The 23,087-nt window shown below is 48.4% G+C and overlaps 1 protein-coding gene across 1 annotated transcript in view; it reads left to right on the top strand.

The window, feature by feature from the left end:
- The window catches only part of Acoxl (acyl-CoA oxidase like), a 286,003-nt gene that overhangs the window by 115,888 nt on the left and 147,028 nt on the right, over positions 1 to 23,087 (top strand). The window contains 1 exon segment of the mRNA XM_076833499.2: positions 6,274 to 6,427. Within this exon segment, the coding sequence (XP_076689614.1) occupies positions 6,274 to 6,427 (154 nt within the window).

Below are 23,087 nucleotides of genomic sequence, written 5' to 3'. Positions count from 1 at the left end.
GCCCTGCACATGCCCTGGGTGGGGGGCCGGAGCTGGGAGGCCTGGCTGGGTTAGGTCCCTCCCTGCAGGCTGCTTATCCACTCCCACCTGCTGGCCCTCTGTGAGAATCTCCAACACTCTCCTATCTTCAACCAAAGAGGATGGAAACTGCGTTAGCCCCTTTTTTATTGTTATAATGAAATACCTGAGTCAGGCTATTTTACAAAGAAAAAGGTTTCATGGAACTCACAGTTAGAAGGCTGGAAGTTCAAATGGCACATTGCGTGTTCCTGTCAGGGACCATGGCTACGTCACACTACGGCAGGAATGCACAGGCATCTCTGCGTCCATGTGGCCTTTCCCTGCCCACACAAAGCCACCAGGAGTCAATCATGGGGCTCCGCCCTAAAGCCTAATCTCACCTACTCATTTCCCACATGCCCACCTCCGAACACCACCTGCCGCTGAAGTTTCTAGTCTCTTAATTTCATTAATATAAGATTTGGGGGGATGAACCCCCTGCATGATTTGGGGGGTGGGGATACATATTCAAGCCATGGCAGGACCTGATGTCTTCTGGAGCCTGCCGGCCTGGGGAGAGGAGCCCCCTTGGTGCTCAGCGCTGGGCAAGGCCTGCTGGGTGAGGGGAGGGCAGCTCTGCGGGGAGCCCTGCAGCATTCCCCTGCCCACCTCCTCAAGCTGCTGCACCTCTCCCTCCATCAGACCACCTGTACAGCAGGTGCCTCTGCAGACCTGGAGGTTTGGGCAGCCACTGCAAGGTCACAGCCCCACCTGGGTGACAGGGACAGCCAGCTAGGACTCCTGTTTTCTGCCTTTGGAGTGGGTGTCTGTGCTTGGGACCTTTGACAACCAGGGACTGCTCCTCACTGCTGAGCCCTGGCTGTGCCCTGCCAGCCTCCTGCCCTAGTGCCCTGGCAGCGGACACTGCCACGCGGGTCTCACTGGGCATGCGTGCTGCACCAACCATGAAGCCATCTGTATTCTACCAACTGTGGCAGCAGAGTTCCTCCTCGTAGTGGCCTAGAGCTTGTCTTTCTGGGACACCTCCTCAAGAAGGGCCGCACATTTCCCACCCCTGGTCCTTTTCTTGGCCTCCAGGACCTGACACGTGCACCTCTCAGGTCAGCACCACCTGCTGTGCAGGTTATTGCAGCCTCCCGGGAGCCCCGCCACCTCAGCAGCAGGTTCCACTCCTTCACGGTCCCCCCAGACTGCTCATCCCTTTGCTCTCTGAATCCTTCCAGGCCACCAGTCCTGAGAGGGGCCTCAAGGAGGAGACAGGAGTGAAGTCACTGAGGGGCAGGAGTTGCCCGGCTGTCCTGGTCGACATCCCAGCCCTTGCACTCCCAGCCGCGCGGGCAACCACTGAAATTCTCTGGATGTGAAGTTGCTGGTTAGAAACGGAGTGAAGATATCAGTACCTACTTCTAGGGTGTTGGGGGGCTGCAGAGTTAACACACAAACGGGCTTAGGACAGGGCCTGGCACAGCCTCAGATATTCCAGGCGATGCAGAGCAGAGCCTCTGGGACTCCACGCTTGAGGCCTCAACTTTGATCCCTTCATTTGCTAATCGTGCAACGATGGGAAAGTGACGGTCATTCTGTGTCTCATTTCCCCATCTCTAAAATGGGAAGAATAACACCAGAGAGATGAAATTTGGGGCTGGGGATGTGGCTCAAGCGGTAGCGCGCACGCCTGGCATGCATGAGGCCTGGGTTCGATCCTCAGCACCACATACAAACAAAAGGTGTTGTGTCCGCCGATAACTAAAAAAATAAATATTAAAATTCTCTCTCTCTCTCTCTCTCAAAAAAAAATTAAGAATATCACCTCATTTGAAAAAAAGAAAGAAAGATGAAATTTGATATTTGGAGTTGATATTTGGACATGCTCAGTATAGGGTACCCCACGCTCAATAAATATGAATTGTTCTTATGGCCATCGGCCCCAAGACTTCTCAAACTTTCTATCATTTCTACATTCTGGTGATTTTATCTCCCTCTCCTGTCATGTCACTGGGACACGTCCTAGCTCCACTCCCCTAACCCCATCCTCCTGAAACAAAATCTGAATTCTCACTGGGACCCTCCTTTGTCCCCACCCCCATAGCATCTCCTGCCCTTAGTGAAACTCAATCTCCTTCCCATGGCCTCGGAGCCTCTTCCCCCTGCCTGGCACCTGCCATCTCCCACCTCTCTCCTCTGCTGATTTCCGCCACAGGCTCTGTGCTGGGTTCTTGAGCTGATGTTCTTCCTGCCTGTGCCCTTCCTGGGGACCGTCCCCACCCCCCACCCCCAGCACTCACCTCACACCCTTGCTCCACCTGGTAACTCAGTCATCCTCTGAGACACAGCTCATCGGGTCACTGCTCCAAAGCCAGCTTCCCTCCTAGGGGAAGGCCCAGATAAGCTCCTTGGGCCAGCAACCTGGGCCCCTCTTACTGTCCCACTACTACTCTTGGTTTGAGGTGGAGACCTCTGGTCCCTAATTTGGCGTGTTCACATCTAGTAGGGCCTGGCTCTCTGCACACATTGTTTCAAGAAAAGCAGTGAGACGACCTTGCAATGACATCACACTTGGCCACCTCGCTGGTTGGAGTTTTGCACGTTGACTATTCTTTCCTGTTGTAAAGGAGTCTGGAAGTAGCTGGCCAGGAAATTTGCTACAGAAATGAAATTCCTAGTTTAGAAAATGATTAACAACTTTTTAAAACATTGATTTTGTAGTGCATCAGTCCAAAAGATTATTTTAGCTCTGACTTTTATTTATTCCTGGCCACATGGGCAGCTTAAGCAGTCCAGGCTGGGTTCCAGGCCAGGAGGGCCACAGCGCCATCTGTACCTCTGAGATTCAGCTGGATTTAGTCATCCTCTAGGCATTCTTCCTACCCAATACCTGTAAGGATAACATTAAGATAGTAGCTGACACATATTCAAGTGTTTGCCACAGAATTGGTCCTGTTCTACCATTTTATATGTAGTAACTCATGTCTCAAGGCAACTCAACAGGCAGAGGTTTCTCTCTGTTTCATTGTTTTGTTTTTTTTGGTGGGGAGGAAGTTTACTGGGGATTAGGGGTGTTTAACCACTGAGCCACATCCCCAGTCTTTTTTATTTTGAATTTTTAGAATTCTTGGGGCATACTGAGGATTACACTCAGGGACACTTGGCCACTGAGCCACATCCCCAGCCCTTTTTAAAATCTTATTTAGAGACAGGGTCTCACTGAGTTGCTTAGCACCTGCCTTTTTGCTGAGGCTGGTTTTGAACTCATGATCCTCCTACCTCAGTCTCCCAAGCCACTGGGATTATAGACATGTGCCACCGAGCTCGGCTCTCCATTTTTAATTGATGTTTTTACAGTACCTAGATAGATGTATGCCTTGCACAAAGTGAGGACTCATTGGTATTGGTTAAATTGATGAATGGTTGAAATGACACTCCCCAGTCTGCAGAAACTCACCCATGCTCTGTCCTAATGGGTAAATGGAATCAGGGTAGCTGAGCACCTTAGACACCCTTCATCCCGCTACACCGCCAGGACCACACTGCACTGTTAAGAATGCAATTCCCATGCATCGCTGCCGAAAAATCTTATCTGATCTTTTTATGCAAAATCACTTGTGAATTAAATCCAACCCTCTGATTGACTTTGTGGCTTCTGAGAGACTGTCCACCTTCCTCCTGTACCCTTCTGTGGTGGGGGATCTGCACTTATTTTCTCTTCACCTGTTGTTTGAGTGGATGTAACTTCTAAGCAGGTACCTGGCGTGTCTAAAGACCTCACCTATTAAACAGATGCGCTTACCAATGAGGACTTGCCACAGGGATCTTTATTTCCTAATTTACCTTCTGGACCAGTCTGAGCCTCCTGTTGCAGATTTCTTCAGACACACTCCTCCTGGACTCTGATACCCTGAACAGAGAAGCTTCTGAGACTCTCTTTCAAACACACACAAGGGTCCCACAAGGAGTCAGAGGTACCGGGTCGGTGCACCTGTCTGTCTGGCAGATGAGGGCTTCTGTAGCAGGATGTTTGCCTGGCAGATTGGGTCAAGTCACAGACCAAGGCAAGAGTAGTGATCGCAGAGCATAGATCAAACTGTATGAACTTGATTGGGGCCACTGACAGACATGTTGTTTAGGATGAAAAGAGCCTGTTATTTATTTTATTCATCTCTATGTGGTGCTGAGAATTCAACCCAGTGCCTCACACATGCTAGGCAAGTGCTCTGCCACGGAGCTACAGCCCCACCCCCAAAGAGCACGTTACTTAGGACAAGAGGGCACCCTGGGTTAAAATCCTCTCTCTGCCCCAATACATGTTAATCACATAACCTAGGCTGTGTAGATTAAATCCGACCCTCTCGTTGGATTTAATGGCTGGGCTGAAGGCCTACAGCACCTGGGAGAACGTCGGCTCCCTTGTATGTAAAATGGGGTTGTGATTTCCTATTTCACAGGACTGTTGTAAGGACCAAGCTAAGTGATAATGCATAAGCCCTTTTTAGTTGCTTAATGCATTAAGTTTTTTTTTCATCCAAGTGCTGGTTAATAGAATCCAACCCTCTTGTTGACTTCATGGCTTTAGAGAGATTCTGTCTGCCTTCGTCATGCACCCTGAAATGCATCTTGTCAGTTTGCTCCAATTTGATTTCTGTGTTCTGTGGTTGAAACACAGAAGTCTTTGCTCTTTGCTGTAGGACTTGGCTCCACGTAGTATCTTTTGCTATGTCGGTTTCATTGAAGAAACAGTATGTTCAGACCCTAGAAAATTTTCTATGGATGGAGGAAGGTCAATACTTTGAGCCCAAATTGACTTCTGTCTTGAAGGAAATAAAAAGGCAAGCCACAGATGGGAGAAAATGTTTGTAATACATACATCCACCAATGGATTGCTAGCCAGAACATACAAAGAAGATAGTCAATTAAAAATAGAATGAGCTGGGTGCGGTGGCACATGCCTGTCATCCCAGTGGCTCCAGAGGCTGAGACAGGAGGATGGCGAGTTCAAAGCCAGCCTCAGCAAAAGCAAGGCCCTAAACAACTCAGTGAGACCCTGTCTGTACATAAAATACAAAATAGGCCTGGGGATGGGGCTCAGCAGTTGAGTGCCCCTGAGTTCAATCCCTGGTACAAAAGAAAAGAAAAAGTATGAGCAAGCCAATAGGAATTAAGCAGACAGGAAAGGAAGATAAATGAATGATTAGGCGCAGACACAGGAGAAGATGGTCATGATCATTAATCATCAGGGAAATGCAACTTCAAAACCAAGGCAATACAATTTTATACTGCTAGAAGGACTAACACTAAAAAGACGCAAAGCCAACCATTGTCAGGGATGGGAGCAACTGGGATTCTCATGAGCTGCAGGTGGGAAGGAAAACTCACACAACTGATATGAACAATGGTGTGGCAGTTTCTTCAAAAGTTAAAATGCAGCTGCCCTATGACCTGCCTATTTCATTTCTACATGTTTACTCCAGAGAAATGGCAGGAGACTGAGACAGGAGGATCACAAGTTCAAAGCCAGCCTCAGCCACTTAGCAAGGCCCTAAGCAACTTTGCCTTCCACACACAAAGTGTCACGAGTTGTTCATGATTCTCATGTTTTAATTCTGCTTCTGCTGGGAGTTCTGAAATGGACTGTGTGCTGGCCAGAATGATGGCCCCAAGGATGTCCGCATCTGAAGCCCTGCAACCTGTGAATATGGCACCTCACAGGGGAAAACAGACTTGGAGATAGTTGAATTGGGGACCTTGATGGGTTATAGAGGTGGGTCCCCTGTAGTCACAGGGCTCCTTGTACATGAGAGGAGGCTAAGAAGGAGTGACAAGGCTTCTGGGGGTTCCTCACCTCACCTCCTCACCTAGTGGAAGTGAGGCATCATGGGAGGGCAGGTGGGCGTAGTGACCTCGAAGATGGAAGGAGAAGGGAAGTCACAGAAGGTGGCCGCCAGGAGCTAAGGTAGGTAACGGAGGGATTCTGCCCAGAGAAGCAGCATCAGGCTGGGACAGGGGCCCCTGTGGGCAAGGAGGCCTGTTACTGGACTGGCGGGAAAGCGGCTGGGCAGGGCGTGAAGGAGACATTTTCCAAGGGAGAATGGTGTGTGGGAGACTCGTGGCTGCAGCTTTGCTGTGGTGCAGGGGCACCTCTGAAGGGCACGGGAAGCCTTGGGTGGTGACCCTGGGGTTCTGATGTCCCTGGACGCGCCCCTTCGCAGGGCTGGCGGTACCAGGACGTCCATCACACCTCTCTGCTCTATCTGGCAGGTATGCGGGGGCCCTTCTGGATGAGGACATTTTCCAAGGGAAGGAGCTGGTCAGCAGCCGCGCACTGCAGGCCCTGGTGGCGGGGCTGAAGGCCTACAGCACCTGGGAGAACGTCCGCTGCCTGCAGGACTGCCGCGAGAGCACGGGAGGCATGGTGAGCGCGCGCCGTCCCAGGGGCCCCAGGGCAGCCCTGGGCTGGGCAGAGCCGGCTCTGAGCCCCCTGGAATTCTGACTCTGGGTACTTACCTGTGAGCCCTGAGGTCTGCGCGTGTCCCCCTCATGCGATGCTGCCAGGACCGACACAAACCCATCCGTAAAGTGCTTGGGCCGCGTGGCTGGCCCACGAAGCCCGCACTACATGCCAATCAACTTGGTGGTGGTCAACAGGCCACGGAGCGTTCAGACGACCAAAGCCGTGCTCCTGCCTTTCAGTCCCTTGCTGAGAAATAGGAAATGACTCCAAGGGTTTCTTGCCCTAGAAGGAAGCAGAAGGCAGAGAATTTTGACACTGCCCCGTGTGTCCCCAGACTCAGGCTTCAGACTGGATCGTGCAATGAGGGGTGAAAAAGCCCAGGGTGAATCTGTGGAAATGGACAGGGCTCCAAGAACAGCTAGGATGGGTGCCTTGTCTAGCACAGTTCAAAGAAGAGGAACCCGCAAGTTCCAGGGCCTGCCATTGTGGAGCCCAGAGCTGGTGGGAAAGTGAACCCAAAGTGACTCTGTATGGACTGGACTGCAGGCTTGGGGTTGGGGACCTGTGACTGGAGGCCAGCAGGACTGCAGGCATTCGCTTGGCAGGACTGGGGCTCCGCCCAGATGGCAAGCCCTATCAGTGACCCCTGGGGAGACATCCCTTCCTCTGAACCTGGCTGGATGCAGAAGCCCCTCCCAGAGGAGGAGGGAGGTCCCTGCTGGGCTTTCTTCCAGCTTGGTGCTGAGCGTGGTTGAACATGGCCTGGACACAGCTCCAGATGACAAAAGAGGAGGAGAGTTTTGGCCTCCGTAGAGGCGAGGTCAAGGGCAGCTGTGGAACAGGAAGGGGAAGGACGGGTTTCTGGAAAGCTCCACCCCCTGCTCAGTGCATCAGAGTTGGGGGGCTCCACGGAGGGGCGGGGTGCGGGGCGAGGAGCAGAGCTCTGTGGGAGCCTGAGGGCTTCTCTCCCGGGACAGTGGTGTTGGCTTATCTGAATGGCGCAGGGCCGTTTGTCAGAACATGGAGAAGATGCGCCCCTGAGGGTGGTGGGGGGGGCACGCCTGGATGTCCCATGGGAGTTGATGTGGCAAAGAAGGAGGATGTAGAGTAAAGTGGCCCTTGGCACTGAGGTGCCCTGGAATGTGGTTTGTCCCCACCCAAACTCATGGGGCTTGATTCCCCATTGTAATGGTGTTGAGGTGATGGGGACATTAAGAGGCATGAGAGGTCATGAGGGATCTACCCTCGTGTACATAGATTCATGGTGTTTGTTTTGTTTTTAGTTGTAGTTGGACACAACACCTTTATTTCACTTATTTATTTTATGTGGTGCTGAGGATCAAACCCAGGGCCTTGCACATGCCAGGCGAGGGCTCTACCACTGAGCCCCAGCCCCAGCCCCAGCCCCAGCCCCAGATTCCTGGGTTTTAAGAGCCCTGTTAGTTCTCAGAGACTGGATGTGCAGTCGGCTGTTGCCTCACTGTAACCAACGTGCCTGATGTGAACAGCTTACAGGAGGGAGAGTTTATTTTGGCTCCTGGTTTAAGAGGCTCATGGTCAGCCAGCTCCACAGCTCTGGGCTGGAGGGGAGGCGGGACACCGTGGCAGAAGGCATGGAGGAGGAAGGCAGCTCTGGACACGGCAACCAGAAGCCCCAGAGCGCTGCTCACCAGGGACAGAATGCAAACCTGAAAGGCACAGCCCCGCGACTCCCTCCAGCTGCATCCTACCAACCTACAGTTACCCCCAGTTATCCGTATCAGTAGATTGGCCCACTGATGAGGTTTCCCCTCTCGTAATTTGATCAGTTCACCTCTGAACACTCTTGCATTGTCTCACACGTGAGCTCTCGGGGGACACATCTTATCTAAATCTAACACTGGAACAGGTCTTGCAGGACTGGATTGGTTACTGCAAAAGCAGGTTGTTATAAAGCAAATTTGGTTTCCTCAGCTCCCTGCAATACTTCCTCTCTTGCCATGTGACCAGTTTTCCACCTGTGGTACTCAGTCATCTTGTGCATCCTTCTGCTATGGCATGGCATGTTGAACATAGACAGAAGGCCCTTGCCAGAGGTGCAACAGTTGAGGCCACTAGCTTTCAGATTTTCAACCTCCCAAACTGTGATCTAAATAAACCTCTTTTCCTTATAAAATTCCCAGCCTCTGGTATTTTATGATAGCAACAGAAAATGGTTCAAGAATTTGCTGCATCGACTCACAGTACTCAGAAAAATGCATTTACCTGTTTATTATAAAGGATTTGACAAAGGATACAGATGAGGAGGTACATAGGATGATGTCTGGATGGCTCCTGGACACAGAAGTTTCTGTCCCTGTGGCTTTGGGGGTGCACCAGCCTCCCACTATGTGGATGAGTTCAATGGCCTGGAAACTCCTCTGAACCACAATTTTAGTGGTTTGTATGGAGGCCTGACCACACAGGCACAATTAATTATTCAAAATCTCCAGCCCTGTCCCCTTCCTAGAGGATGGGAGGGAGGGAAGAGAGTTCCAAGCTTCTAATCCTGGCTTGGTCTTTCTAGTGACCAGACTCACCCCAAAGTTGTCCAGGAGCCCAGTAGATGGGCTCTTTTTGGACAAAAGATGCTTCTAATACCCAGGAATTCTCCAGGGGATTTAGGAGCTCGTAGATCTTTCCAGGGTTAAAGACGAAATATTAAAACCAAAGGTGCTCCTCAGCCCTGTCACTCAGGAAATCCCCAGGGACTTAGGAGTTGTGTCACAAACTGGGGGAGAAGAACCAATGTGCACTTATTGTGCTAAATTAGGCACTCTGCGCCAGGACCAGGGCTGGGGACCAGATGTACCTTCCTTGTGACACACAGGCAGGGACACCTGCACACAGGAGGGATGTGGCCCATCAAGGGACACGGGATAGGCACAAGCTAAGTCCAGGAGAGGTACAGGGGAGGCCGGGGCTGAGGACCCTGGAGAGGGGATGGACAATGTCTGCACACTCGCCTGTGACAGGTGCTCGGGGGACCTGGACCCAGGGCCACGGCAGCAGCTGATGGTGTCCATTGAGACGAAGCCTTCAGCAGCGGCTGGGCCCACGGCGGGTGCCGACCATCTCAGCTGCGCTGGTCACGCCCTTTCCTAACGAGGAAACCCAGGCTGAATTGAGAGCAGCAAGGGCAGGGACCTCGTCCTTGGTCGCCACAGCCTCGGGCTCACCGCAGTGTGGAGGCTTCAGTCCACCGAGGACTGAGTGGCAGATGGACGGGTGCAGGGACGGAATGACGGAGTGAATGAATACCCAGGTAGCCGGTCCCCTCAGCCCTGGAACTCGGCATCAGTCCACAGACCTGTCCATCTGCTCTTCTCTTATTTTATTATTATCATTCATCCTGAACTCCATGTTGTCAGGACTTCATTGTTACTTTTTGGAGAGAAAGAACACATGGTGGTGCCCATTGGTCCTTCGCCTCCAGAGCCAGTGTGCCCACGTTGACAGCTCTTGGCTGGGGACAATTTTTGTTTGTTTATTTGTTTTATTGGTTCTTCTTAGTTATTCATGACAGTAGAACCCACTCGGATAAAATTATACAAGCATGGAATATATCTTATTTTAATTAGGACCCCATTGTTGGGGTTGGACATGGTGATGGGGTTCACTTAGGTATTTTCATATGTGTACATAGGAAAATTATTAGATATATTTATTCTTGAGCTGGGGATATAGCTGAGTTGGTAGGGTGCTTGCCTCACATGCACAAGGCTCTGGGTTCGATCCCCAGAACCACAAAACAACAACAACAAAAAAAGAAAACCCATTCATATGTATTTATTCTACTGTCTTTTCTATTCCTACCCGACCTCACTTTCTTTCATTCCCCTTTGTCTAATCTGCTGATCTTCTCTTCTTCCTTCCCCCTTATTGTGAGTCAGCAACTGCATATCAAAGAGAACATTTGGTCTCTGGTTTGGGGGGACTGGCTTATTTCACTTAGCATGATACTCTCTGGTTCCATCCATTTACTGGCAAATGCCATGATTTCATTCTTCTTTATGACTGAGTAATATTCCATTGTGTGTATGTACCACGTTTTCTTTATCCATTCATCTGTTGAAAGGCATCGAGGTTGGTTCTGTAGCTTGGCTATCGTGAACTGAGCTGCTATGAACATTGATGTGGCTGCGTCTCTATAGTAGGAACAAATTTTTATGTCCTGTGTCTAATGTAGGAGCTGGGGCTTGAGAAGAGGAGAGGATGGGAATCTGTTGTACAATTTACCTCAATCTGAGTGTATCTGCCTCTACTCTCACCATTCAGCCCTGTGCAGTCCTGCCTCTCCTACCTGCTGACTTTAATGTTTGTTGCTGCTGTCCAACGTGAACACCACGGGGAGGGGCAACATTTTTACTGAATAAAGCATATTTAAAAATCACAGTTATTATATTAGTTTTTATAAAAAGCATGCAACAGGTGTGGTGGTGCTCACCTGTAATCCCAATGACGCAGGAGGCTGAGGCAGGAGGACCACAAGTTGAGGTCAGCATCAGCAATACAGTGAGTTCCTAGACAACTTAGAGAGACCCTGTCTTAAGATAAAAAATACACAGGGCTGGGGACATGGCTCCGTGGTCAAGCACCCCAGGGTTCAATCTCTGGTACCAAAAACAAACAAACAAAAAACCCAAAATACCCATTATAGAAATTTTTTTAAACACAGAAAAGCACAAGGAGGAGAGCTGAGATATCCCTCAGACGCAACGGACTGTTCCTCACACCATGTTCTTTCCATGCACTGCACATGTGTGTTTTTAAATTTTTATAATCTTTTCATCTCAGAGTTGATGAGGATGACCCTTTAGATCAAGTTTTAAGGATGGTACCACTTATCATGTGGATGTTCCATAATTCATTCAACCAGTCCCTCAGGTTGTGCCCAAGTTTTATTGTTATGGTAAATGACACCATAGAACATACTCTAGTACCTAACTTTTTGCTTGTTTGCAAATCTCTGATTGTTTTCTTGGAATCAAGTATTTAAGTGGCATTGGCATTGTAAACAAAGGGGATGCCATTTCTACTCCTGACAGCAGTCAAACAGAGAATGTTCAAGTTTCTGGGTCAGTGCATTCCAGATTCTTTTGACCGTGACCAGAAATATAGGCACACTTTTCATTGCCACCCAGCACTCACAAACATACATACGTGAAATTGGACAAAGAAGCTTTGTGGACAGCACTGGCTTCACCATTGTCAGGAGCTCTTGGGTTTCCATTGGGTTTCGTTTTAAGAAAAGCCAGTCCTGGTGCATTAAATCAATTCCGTTTAGTGTGTCACAGCCCACTGTTTGCACAACATCCCTGGGACTTGCTCATCCAGCAGCAGTGGGCTGGCTGCACGTGGTGGGGCTGCGGCTCAGCCGCATGTGTCTGCGGTGGCCACCAGAAGCCCGAGTGTCAGGGGAGTACATTTTCTGGGCCAGGCTATGGGGTGGCTTCTCCAAGGCCAGAGTCTCTGGTTATCTAATTCTCACTGGAATGTTCCCAGTTTGGCCCTTTGGTACTTAGGATTCTGCATCTGGAAATGGGAAAGAGATAAAGCCTTTAATCGGCTCCTCAGCACCAGTACACACAAAGTGGCCCTCTTTCCTTCTTGCGTGGCCTCCCTTGGATTGGGGTGTGGATGGGCACCCAGCCCTCCCAGCTGGGTCTAGGTGAGTTCATGGTCCCTGCGCGGTTCCTCTTGAACTGTTCTGCGGAAACCTCTGGATTCTCAGGTTGTTCCCTCCACAGATTGATGTTCCCATAATGCTCGGTGGCTGATTTGAATGCCATTGCTCTGTGTCGGGGTGTCATGACAAAGTCTCAGGCTGGCTGTTTCTGTAGGACTTTTGGCAGTTCTTGCTTTCTTTGGGCGTCAGGCTGAATGTTTTGAAAGTAACGTTTTTATGCTTAAAGAACCTTCTTAGCAGTGAAGTGGATAATGCAGGGTCCAAATCGAGTGTGACTTTGCAATTAAATCATATTTTAGCCTTTTTCCTCCTTTTTCTCTCTCTCTGCCTGGGATAAAGGAGATTTCAGACAAAAAGAAAAATTTCTAGACGCTGATCATTAAGTGAGCCGCATGGCTGGAGTTTTCATGGCCCTTGTTCCCACAAGCAATCACAGCGCTGATGACTGCTGGTTAGGGTCACTGTGGAGGGTGACCAGTTCTCTGTCTGTGTGGGACAGGGTGCTAGGCACATGTTCTGTGTCCTGAAGGCCAGGGAGTCTGAGGGGGGCATAGTGCCCTGTGCATGGAATTGGGAGGCCCTGAGTTTCCAGCCCCACTGGCCTTGGGGGACTTCTGACCAAGTTGGAGTAACACACGGCAGGTAGGCCCTCCTGACCCAAATACCAAAACCAGGTCAACAGGCACGCACCAAGGAGTTCGTAAGACATGAACTTCAGACAAGGAAGGAACCTTTCAGAAAGAGGAGACAAACCACCCCACTGTTGCCCCTGCTGGTTACCAGGAGAGAGTTTCCAGGCCATGCCTGAGGAGGGGGCTGAGGCAAGTCGACAGCAGGGTCATGAGGGTCAGAAACTGTCATTTCAGAAGCTGCTGCCAATTGGGGGGCTACTATTGAAGGACAGAAATATACATACCCCAGGACCATCGAGGGGTAATCCACAGTAGAGCCCAGAGAGCTCCCGAGTGGAAGGCGCGGAGCTAGGGTCCAACGGGAGCAAAGCATGTAGAGCTCACAGGATGGAGTAGTGGACAGAAGAGAACTGGACCAAGGGGGAGCTCAGAGGTCAGCAGCAGCTCTTCCCACCTCCCCATCCCGGAATATACAGCTGGTACTGACCTGTGAGCCTGTGAGCGCAGGCCTGTGAGATGGCTCAGGGCTGAGGACGGAATCACCCAGCAGGATTAGAGCAGCAGCAGCAGTGCTCACACAGCACTGGACAGTGCCTCTCCCTCCAGCCTGTCTGAGGAGCTTAAGGAAGAAATGTTCTGTATAAAAGAGCAGATAGAAGGATGACTGTTGATTTCTCATGTGGAACTCGTCACGTTGGAAGGCAACTGCACAACATCTTTAAAGTAATGAAAGGGGAAAAGTCAGTCTAAAATTCTGTATCCAACAAAATTATGTTTAAGAAACAATAGAAAAACACCTTTAGACTCGTAAAGGTTAACAGGATTCATCACTCACGAGCCTTTCCCACTGGGAGTACTAAAGGGAATTCTTCAGGCAGAAGGAAGTGAAACCAGATAGAGATAGAGATTTACACAAAGCAATGAAAAGCATCAAAAATACAGATAAAATTATCAGATTTTAGTCTTAGTATTTAAATCCTTTTAAAGGTTAATTGGTGCTGAGTGTGGTGGCTCAGACCTATAATCCCAGTGGCTCAACAGGCTGAGGCAGGGGAATCGCAAGTTCAAAGCCAGCCTCAGCAACTTAGTGAGGTCCTAAGCAACTCAGCAAGATCCTGTCTCTAAATAAAATATAAAAAAGGACTTGGGATGTGGCTCAGCAATTCAGTGCCCCTGGGTTCAGTCCCTAGTAACATTAAAAAAAAAAAAAAAAAGGTTAACTGGCTTTTCTTTTTTCTTTTTGCTACAGATTGAACCTAGGTGCTTTACCAGCAAGCCCCATCCCCACCTCTTTTTGTTTTTATTTTGAGACAGGGTCTGAGGCTGAGGCTGGCCTTGAAGTTACAATCCTCCTGCCTCAGCCTCCCAAATTACTGGGATTACAGCCTTGCACAATTGTGCCTGGATTTAATTGACTTTTTAAATGAAAATAACAACCATCTAGAGGTTGACAACATGTGTAAAAGTAAAATGAGCAACAACATCAGAAATGCCAGGAGGGAAGAAAAAGCACACCATTGCTAGGCTATCACACCATATGTGCTGTAGGATGATGTCACCTGAAAGTGGACCGTGATGGCTAACGATATATGCAGGTCATTTTCTTCATCTGGAGTGCTGAGGGCCAGAAGTGTTTCAGGTTTCAGAGTTTCTTGGATTTTGGAATATTTCCATAGACTTGGCTGGATTGAAATGCTAAGTACTGTGAAATCTGAAACTGGAAGCATTTTGGATTTCCACCTTCAGATTAGGGAACCTCCACCCGTACCATGAACCCCGAGGCTACCACTAAAATGAAAAGCCGTCTAGCTAAGAAGTGGTTAAAATGGAATTATAAGAATACCAAATTAATCTGAAAGGTGGCAGGAAAACAGGAAGGAAACTTAGGCCAGAGAGATGAAATAACCTGCCCAAGGTTAAGAGCGAAAAGGCAGCAGAGCCAAGCTTCCAACAGAGTTCCTCCAAGCCCCTGACCCAAGGCACTGCGCCATATGCAACTTGTATTGTTGTAGTTAAAGCTTCGTCCCGGAGTTTCATAAACTGACTTCCAGACCACTCATGTATAATCGAATCAAGCCTTTATTGAAGCCCACTGGAGACTGACCAGAACATAAAGCTGTTCCCCTGATCAGCCCCGAACAATTGCAAGGGCGCTCCTTATAAGCCTGAAAACCCCAAAAGGGATGTTAAGGGGACTAGCCAACGCAAGCAAGCCAGGTTACAGAAGCGGGAGAGTGCAGTCAAGCGGTGGGAAGTGTGACCAATCACAGCCCAGTCACCCCAGGTTATAGAAACAGAGCCCCATTCCCCTAGTTACAGAAACAATGTCCCATTAGGTAGTTCCGTGTTTGTAAAGGTTTCTTTAGCAAAAGGAAAAGAACTCCTTGCCCCAGTCATGACCCTTTTATTTGGCATGGTTGTTTTACAGAATGGAGTCACAAAACAAAATGGAGTCACATTTGCTTCTACTACCACAGTATCTTGCTGGTTTTGCCCACTCGATCCCAGAAAACAGCCCGATTCTCCCTCTAGGACAAGCACGGTTTGAATAGAACCGGTGACTTCACAGCCACGTTAAAGCTTGGGAAGGCCCCTCATGTGCCTGAGCTGGTTCCCGGTGTCATGGCTGGGTCTTCCTGGTTGGGTCTTGCTGGTCTGCTCAGTGGTTAGCGCTGGTTGAACTAGACTGTCCCCTGGTAGGGGAGGGCCACCAACAGGACCAGACCGTTCTTTTCCTGAGATGACTCCCTGCTGTTTTGCCCATGGTACAGCCCAGGGAAGTGAGGTGGGATTTAGTTAAATTACTCACCCCAAAGTCTCCGTGTTGAGCCAGGGAGGGGCTGGCACGGGAGCCGGCAGAGCCCAGCCTGCTCTCGGCACCCAGCTGCAAGAGTCCCAGGGGCCAGTTCTCTGTTCCCACACATGTTCTGCATTTCGGCTTCTAATCTCAGTATGTGGGAGGAGAGTCATACAGGCTCCATTTAGACATGATGAAAACCCTTCACCTGCCCACGTGGGAGAGCTGCCCGCGCGTCTCTCAGTTGGCTGCGGAGACCCAGCTCTGCCTCTGGCTGGTCGTGTGAGTCAGGCCCTTGCTGCTTCTCTTCCCCGCACCTTCCTTCTTTAAGGACTGGCGGGGTCAACCAACTTCTAGAGCCTGTTGATACTTAACTGTACTACACATTACCTCTTCCCCAGGGTTGGAGCAACCTGGAGAGGGGAGCGGGGGAAGCAGCCTGGGATCTTGCGTTTCTTAGATCAGCATTTCTGATGGGAGAGGTGCCTTATGGTGGGAAGGGGGCACTGGGGTTGGGATGGTGGAATCTCATGTTCAGGGCCGTGGACCTCCCCACTGAGAGCTTCAGTGTCCTCTCTCTTGGTGCCTGTTCCGTGGTTAAGCACTCAATAAATCCTATCAGCCCTCTGTATCCACACATTCAACACCCATGGACTCAATCAACTATAGGTTGAAAATATTAAAAAAAAAAAAATGGATCTGTCCTGAACACATACAGACCTCTTTTCCCTTGTATTATTCTCTAAACAACACAGTGTAACCACTGTTCACACAGCATTTACATTGTGTTAGGTATGATAAGCCGTCTGGAGATGACTTCAAGTGTACTATGCCACTTCATCTAAGGGACTTGAGCGTCTGAAGATTTGGGTATCTGTAGGGGTCCCGTTGCTGAAAGCTTAGTCCTTGTCCCTGATGCCAACCCAATAATGAAGACACAGTTTTGGAAAAAAAGGAAAAGGAAATTGTGTTGCCTTGCTAGCAAAGGAGAAACACAAGGGACTCCTGTCCCAGAGGCTGTGATTCTGCTCATCAGCAGGAACAGGGGGATTTTAAAGAGGTGATTCAAAGGTTGAATTTCACCTGTTCTCTGGAGTTGAGATTCACTTGTTAACTCGGGAGATAGTCATTTCTGAGACCTTCTGGTGCCATCCTCAAACTCTGGATGACTTTGTTCCTATGGTGGATGTGTGCTCAGGGAGTTATCTAACTCTGCCTAGGATGGGGAAGAAAGGTGATCCTGTTATGACTGAGATTAGGGAGGGGAAGAGATTAGGGAGGAGCAGGGAGAGAGGAAGAGAAAGAAACACGTCCCTTTTGAAAATCAGTCGCAGCGACAGAGCAAAAAGGGCTACATTCAAAGTATATAGTGGACACTGTGAGGATCCTACAACCAATCTCCCATGGATACTGGGAGAAGGCGGCACCTCCCTCTTTTCCCCTTTGTGGATGAAGTAACAGGCTACACTGAAGGATCCCAACTCTGTTCCCGTCCTTTCTTCCCTGTCCCCCACCATAAAGCACTAGACTTCTGCGGGAGCTGCCTGGTTGGGGCTCCTCAGAGTGCTGCTTTGACCTGTGGAGGGAGGGTCAGCCTCCACAGGATTCTAGGCTCTACCCCAGCAGCGGAGAGCCTTCTCACCTCTGCCCCGCCTCTCTTTTGCTCCTCCTGTGCTCCCCCACCCCACCTATGGGAGCTTAACCGGCTGAAGCCGGTCATGCTCACCAAATGCTGACTCCAAAGCCTCAGGGTCCACCAAAACAGGCCTGCAGCCTGGATATACACGTGGGCTCCACCGTCCCTTTCAGCAGGGCAGATCAGTGACCCCAGTCCTAGCTGTTGGCCTTGGCCCTGCACAGCCAAACCTTCATGAGGACCTTCTACAGTGTCCCTCAGGCTTGAGATGGTGCCTGCAGCAGGATACCCAAGCCACGTCTTGTGCCATTCACGTTGTCCCACTAGATATCAGCCCTGGGTCCAGGGGGTGCTCAGAGTCAGTCTCCATAGCAGGGCTTCATGTCCCACCCCCAGCAGTGGAGGGTCTTCGCAACACCGCCCTGCTGCCCCGGTTCTCCTCTAGGTGTCCCACCGTCCCACACAGAAGAGTAGATCTGACCAAAGCCAGTAAAGAAATATCTGAACAGGACTGCAACAGGGTGGAGTCTCAGGAGGGAGCTGAGATCCAGAATGATAATCTTATCAGCAAAGGGCCTTGATCCTCCCTTTCATGTTAGCTGTGGAGCTGCTGTTTGCAAATATACTCCAGCTGGAAGAGGCCCCAATGATTACATTTAATGATTGCACCAGAAAACACTGAAACAATTGCAAATGCTTGTAAATTTGATACAGAGTTTCATGCTTATTCAGTAGACTTGGCCCATGACTCATTCCTCAGGGAGATTTAACACCTCATTTTTCTGGCATCCACCAACCCTTGGAATAGAGCAAAGTCCTGAAGTCAACAAAACGGATCTTGGGAATCCCAAAGAGATGCCGCCATGCCTGCATGCTGAGGCTGGCGACCTCCTGCACTCCTGGAGGAGCCTGGCCAGCCTCCGCTGGGAGCTGCTGTCCCTGGTTCACATAGCCAGGTCCTGTGTGCTGAGAATCCGTGTGGAGGTCCTCTGAATGCAGACAGAGAAGAGCAGTCAGGAGTGTCTGCTGGGGACCCAAGCCATGCAGAACTGTAAACAAATCTAAGAACTCAATGGGGCCCTGCCCAGCCCTGCAGGGGAACACAGAGCCCCCCAGGCAATGCAGGCAGCAACCTGGCCCAAGGGCAGAGGATTCTTTGAGGGTCTCCAGTCTGTCCTAAAGCAGCTGATGCAGTAACTCCTGGGATAAAATAAATGGCATTGATTTAAATTCTTAACTCTAAACAGCCGTCCTCTGGATAGGTGCCTTTCACAACAGACAAGGGGGTCAGACCCACTCAGATCTGCCAAGGCGGAGGCTATCTGGCTCTCCATCCAACTTCTGGAGAAGAAACGCAAACAAGAATAATTCTGGCTGGGGCCTGGGTCATGTGTAGCTAGCTAGTGGTGCTGGTGGAGGATCCTGGCTCTGCAGTCAAGGGTGCCACTGGCTGTGACTGCACATGTGTGAGCGGTGAGGGTTGGCTGGCCTCGCCGCAGTGCCAAGTAAGAGGGTGGCAGGTGGGAGGAGTTTGGAGTGTGGGCTTATATAGGTTCAAATGAGAGGTGACTTAATTAATAAGCGTGTCAGTGTGGGCACTCAGGAATTGGGGATCTGTTTTACTGGGCAAAATGGGAGGGGGTCTGGTTCAGTGGTCAGACCCCCTGGGATTTATCTTTTTCTGGGCCAGATGGAGGATCTGGGGTCCCTGGTCGGGACCTGGGAAAGGGTTTATTTGGGGAAGGATCAATACTCTGGCCTCTCCCAGAGGCTGTCATGTCAGACTTGGTGGATATCTCCTCCCTGGGGCCTGTCTTGTCACCGGGAAAGGATCAGTGTGTCGCCTTCTCCCTCACTCCCTCTCCTGAGCCACACTATTTTGGGGTTTGTCATTTTCCATATCCAACAATGATGACTCTGTTAGCCAAGCTCTTTGCTCAGCTTCATTCTCATTTCTCTAGAGAACCCAATGTCTCCTGGCCAACTCATCCCTCTTCTATTTCACGGGCCGGAGACCCCTTCTCTGGCAGTGAAGAGGGCCTTAAGATAAATCCCACCATTCCAAGGCTCCTGGATATAAACTCTAGGCCTTTCCTCACCCTCTGCTGCCATTTTCTGAGTATAACACAGACGATAGTTGCCTTGAACTTGAGATCCTGCACATTCAGCTTCTGAAGATACTCTGATCTGTAGAGATTTATAAAAGTCACCAATTCTCAACATTCAAAGAATCTTCTCTAAGATTAGTGGAATCAACCCTTATTTTTCAAGAGAAGGGTTCATTTTTGACTCCCTGACATTCTTCCAGTCCTTGCTGGGTACAGCGCCTGCAGAGATGTTGGCACCCATAATCCTCCAGTAGCCCCAGGGGTAGGAGTCATTATTCTTATGGATTTATGGATGGAAGAACATGGGGTGAGATGTTTTCTCCAGATCTCATTGGGGCGGGGCGGGGCGGCTGGGGTTCTCCTTGTTTAGGACTTTGACTTTTTTCTTTTTTTTTTTCAGAGTAGGAAGTGACCACAACTTTGTTCCCTGTCCCTCTGGGTTCTAGTTTAATCATTGTTTTACTCTTAACCCTCATTTAACATAGTCCATGGCTTTTAAACAGGCTTCTTTGTCTTTTGATGTTAATCTGGAATCCCAGAGGAAAATTGCCCTGAGGTGTCCTCTTCTCAGTGACAGTCGGTGATTCCTAGATCCTATCTTGTCAGGCAAATTATAGGGGGAGAGTAGCAGGCAGTAGAATGGTCCCTTACCCCTGGTCACAGAAGGAAGAGAAAGTGCTGAATGACCCAAGAATAATCCATGTTATTGGTAACAGTCCTTTGGAGGTCTCAACCCAATGCGATTGGAAGTTGCATACCGTACCTCATGCGGCAGGTAAAAATGCAGGCACACTAAACGTGCTGTATAAAATTACCTCTGAATTATGTGTTTCCAGCCACACTCCAGATGGTCTCTTGCACATCCAATGCTGAATCCCTATCTCCGTTTGAGTCAAACCCTTTCCAACGCCACCATTTTTGGTTAGGGAATGTTCATGTATCATGAATGTGCCTGTTGATACCCGACCTCTGTGAGTTCTGGGATAGAGAACAGTGCTGATCAGACCTCCATTATATCATAGATATCTATGATAATTCTCAAAACATATTCTAACTAACCCTTCATTGCTGGCATATAGAAATGGAGTTTAGGGCTGGGGATGTGGCTCAAGCGGTAGCGCGCTCGCCTGGCATGCATGCGGCCCGGGTTCGATCCTTAGCACCACATACAAACAAAGATGTTGTGTCCGCTGAAAACTGAAAAATAAATATTGAAATTCTCTCTCTCTCTCTCTCTCTCTCTCTCTCTCTCTCTCTCTCTCTCTCTATCTTTAAAAAAAAAAGAAATGGAGTTTAATTTTGTATGTTCATCTTATATCCTGCAACCTTGCTCAATTGTCATAATAATTCTAATGATAGGTTTATAGTTTGGGAAGTTTTCTATGAAGATAATTATGTTGCCTGTGGGGGAAAAATTGTAGCTTTGTTTCTTCCTTTAATATCAATTATTTACATTAATTTTTTGTCTTCTGTCATTGAAATGGCAAGGACTTCCCGTGCAATGGTTAACAGAATTGGTGGATAACAGACACCTGCATTTTATTCTTGACTTTAAAGGGAACGTGCTTAATGTTTTGTCATCAAGGATATTATTTAGTATTTAGATTTTCTTTGTCATGTTTAGGAAGGTCTGTCTTAACCTTAGTTTAGGTAGACGTATGTATATGTATGTGTGTTTGGGGTGTTGGCTTTTAAATTCAGATGTGTTTGAATTTTATGAAATTATTTATTGCATCTTTATCTTCCTTTAATCTGTTTGTGTGGTGAATGTATATTGACATATTTTTCTAATGTTAACAAATCTGGGTTTGGGGATACACACTACTTAGTTGTGGTATGCACGTGTGTGTATTAAAACATTACTGATTTTGTTTGCTAATGTTTGTTCAGGATTTTTCCATCTGTGATGGTGTGATTAGCCTGTGTATTTCTTTCTAGTAATTTCATTATCTAGTTTGAATATCAAAGTTCACACCCCCACTAAATGCCCTGAGGGTGTCCCTTCTCCTGTTATCTGGAAGGGTTTGCTTGGAACCAAATCATCTGTCCCTTCCACTTTTGGCATAAATAGCTACCAGTCCGTTCAGGCCTTGTGGTTTCTTTCTGAGAACATTTTAAATGATTGATTCTGTTTCTTTAATGATCATAAGCTATTCAGGTTTCCTATTTCGTCCTGTGTCTGTTTTGGTAATTTATATTTTTCTGGTGATTTGTCCCTTTCTTCTTGGTTTTAAGCTATATTGGCCTTAATTCCTGCTGCATCTGGGATTTATGCCTCCTTTCCATTTCAAAAAGTGTTTATTTTTCCCATTACTTTACTCTCTGGATCTATTTTTGTGTTTTATTTTTTTTTCCAAATAATTGACTTTGGCTCTGTGATGCTCTTTGTTGCGTCTGGTTTTTCTATTCCATTGATTTTTATCTTTATTATTTATTTCCTTCTATTTTCTTTGGTTTTGTTCTCCTGCTCATATTCTGATATCCTAATTTGGATGTTATTAATCTTCTCTATTTCTTTTTTTGGATAATAATAACATTTAAAGCTATTATCTTTTAAAATACTGTTTTTGGCTCTTTCAATCATGGTTTGATATATAAGATTTTCTGTCTGTTGATTCTAAGTATATTTTAGTTTCTATCGTGACTTACTTGACCCTTACATTCAGTGAATATGTCTATCAATTATGTCCCCGGCATTCCTTATGTGAGACCTGGACACAGCATTTACTCAGAGCAATGTCCCAGCCAGGCCACAGGGCTAAGTACCACAACCCCTGCAGGGACTGCCTTCTCAGTCACTGCTCTTGTCATTGTTGGTACAATATTTTATACTAGGTGTTCTTTTACTTTTTTTTTTCTTTTCTTTTTCTTTTTCTTTCTTTCTTTTTTTTTTTTTTTTTTTGGTACTGGGATTGAACTCAGGGGCACTTAACTACTGAGCCACATCACCAGACCTTTATATGTTTTGTACAGGGTCTCTAAGTTACTTAGAGCCTTGCTAAGTTGTTGAGGCTGACTTTGAACTTGCCATCCTCCTGCCTCAGCCTCCTGAGCTGCTGGGATCAGGTGTGCACCACCGTGCCCAACAAATACTGGGTTTTCCACCTAATTCTACTGAACTCAGAGAAGCTGGCCCGTGTATTACAGATTTTTCAAAATCTATTATGGCCTACTCTGTGGCCTTGTCGACCACCCATCAGCTGTACAGCGAGTCTCCTTCTCTGTGGTCAATTGCTTCAGTACCCCATTTTCTAATCCCACAAAGGACTGTCTGTGCATGACTTTATGGAACCCCTGTTTCTCCCTCCTCTCACCACCTTCTTGGCCCCCAATTCCTTCCTGCATCTTTGCAGTCATGGCCCCTGCTCTGCACTGCTCTCTGGTGGGGGTCTGGGTTTCCGTCTGGACAGGTCCCCCTTCCTGCTGGTCTTGAAAGGCTAAGCGTGAAGTGTAAAGCGCACCTGGACAGTATTTTCTCTCTGTGTCTTGATTCCTTTTTACTGTTGAGGAAACAGCCATCTAACTAATGGTAACTTCATGGCCATCTACTTTTCTCCCATTTCTTCTAAGAATTCTATGTGTTTTGGTGTTTATGGGACATGCCCGAGTACCAATCTGTTTTCACTTCTCCTATTTGGGTTCATTTGAACTTGCTGAACATGGGGCCTGAATTGTGTCACTCAACAATTTCAGAAAACTTTAGGCATTGGGCTATTCCTTCTTCGTGGTCTTTATATTCTC

This window comes from Callospermophilus lateralis, chromosome 14 (assembly GCF_048772815.1).
Source record: "Callospermophilus lateralis isolate mCalLat2 chromosome 14, mCalLat2.hap1, whole genome shotgun sequence".
Taxonomy (NCBI): Eukaryota; Metazoa; Chordata; class Mammalia; order Rodentia; family Sciuridae; genus Callospermophilus; species Callospermophilus lateralis.
This window is presented reverse-complemented; position numbering and strand designations above follow the sequence as displayed.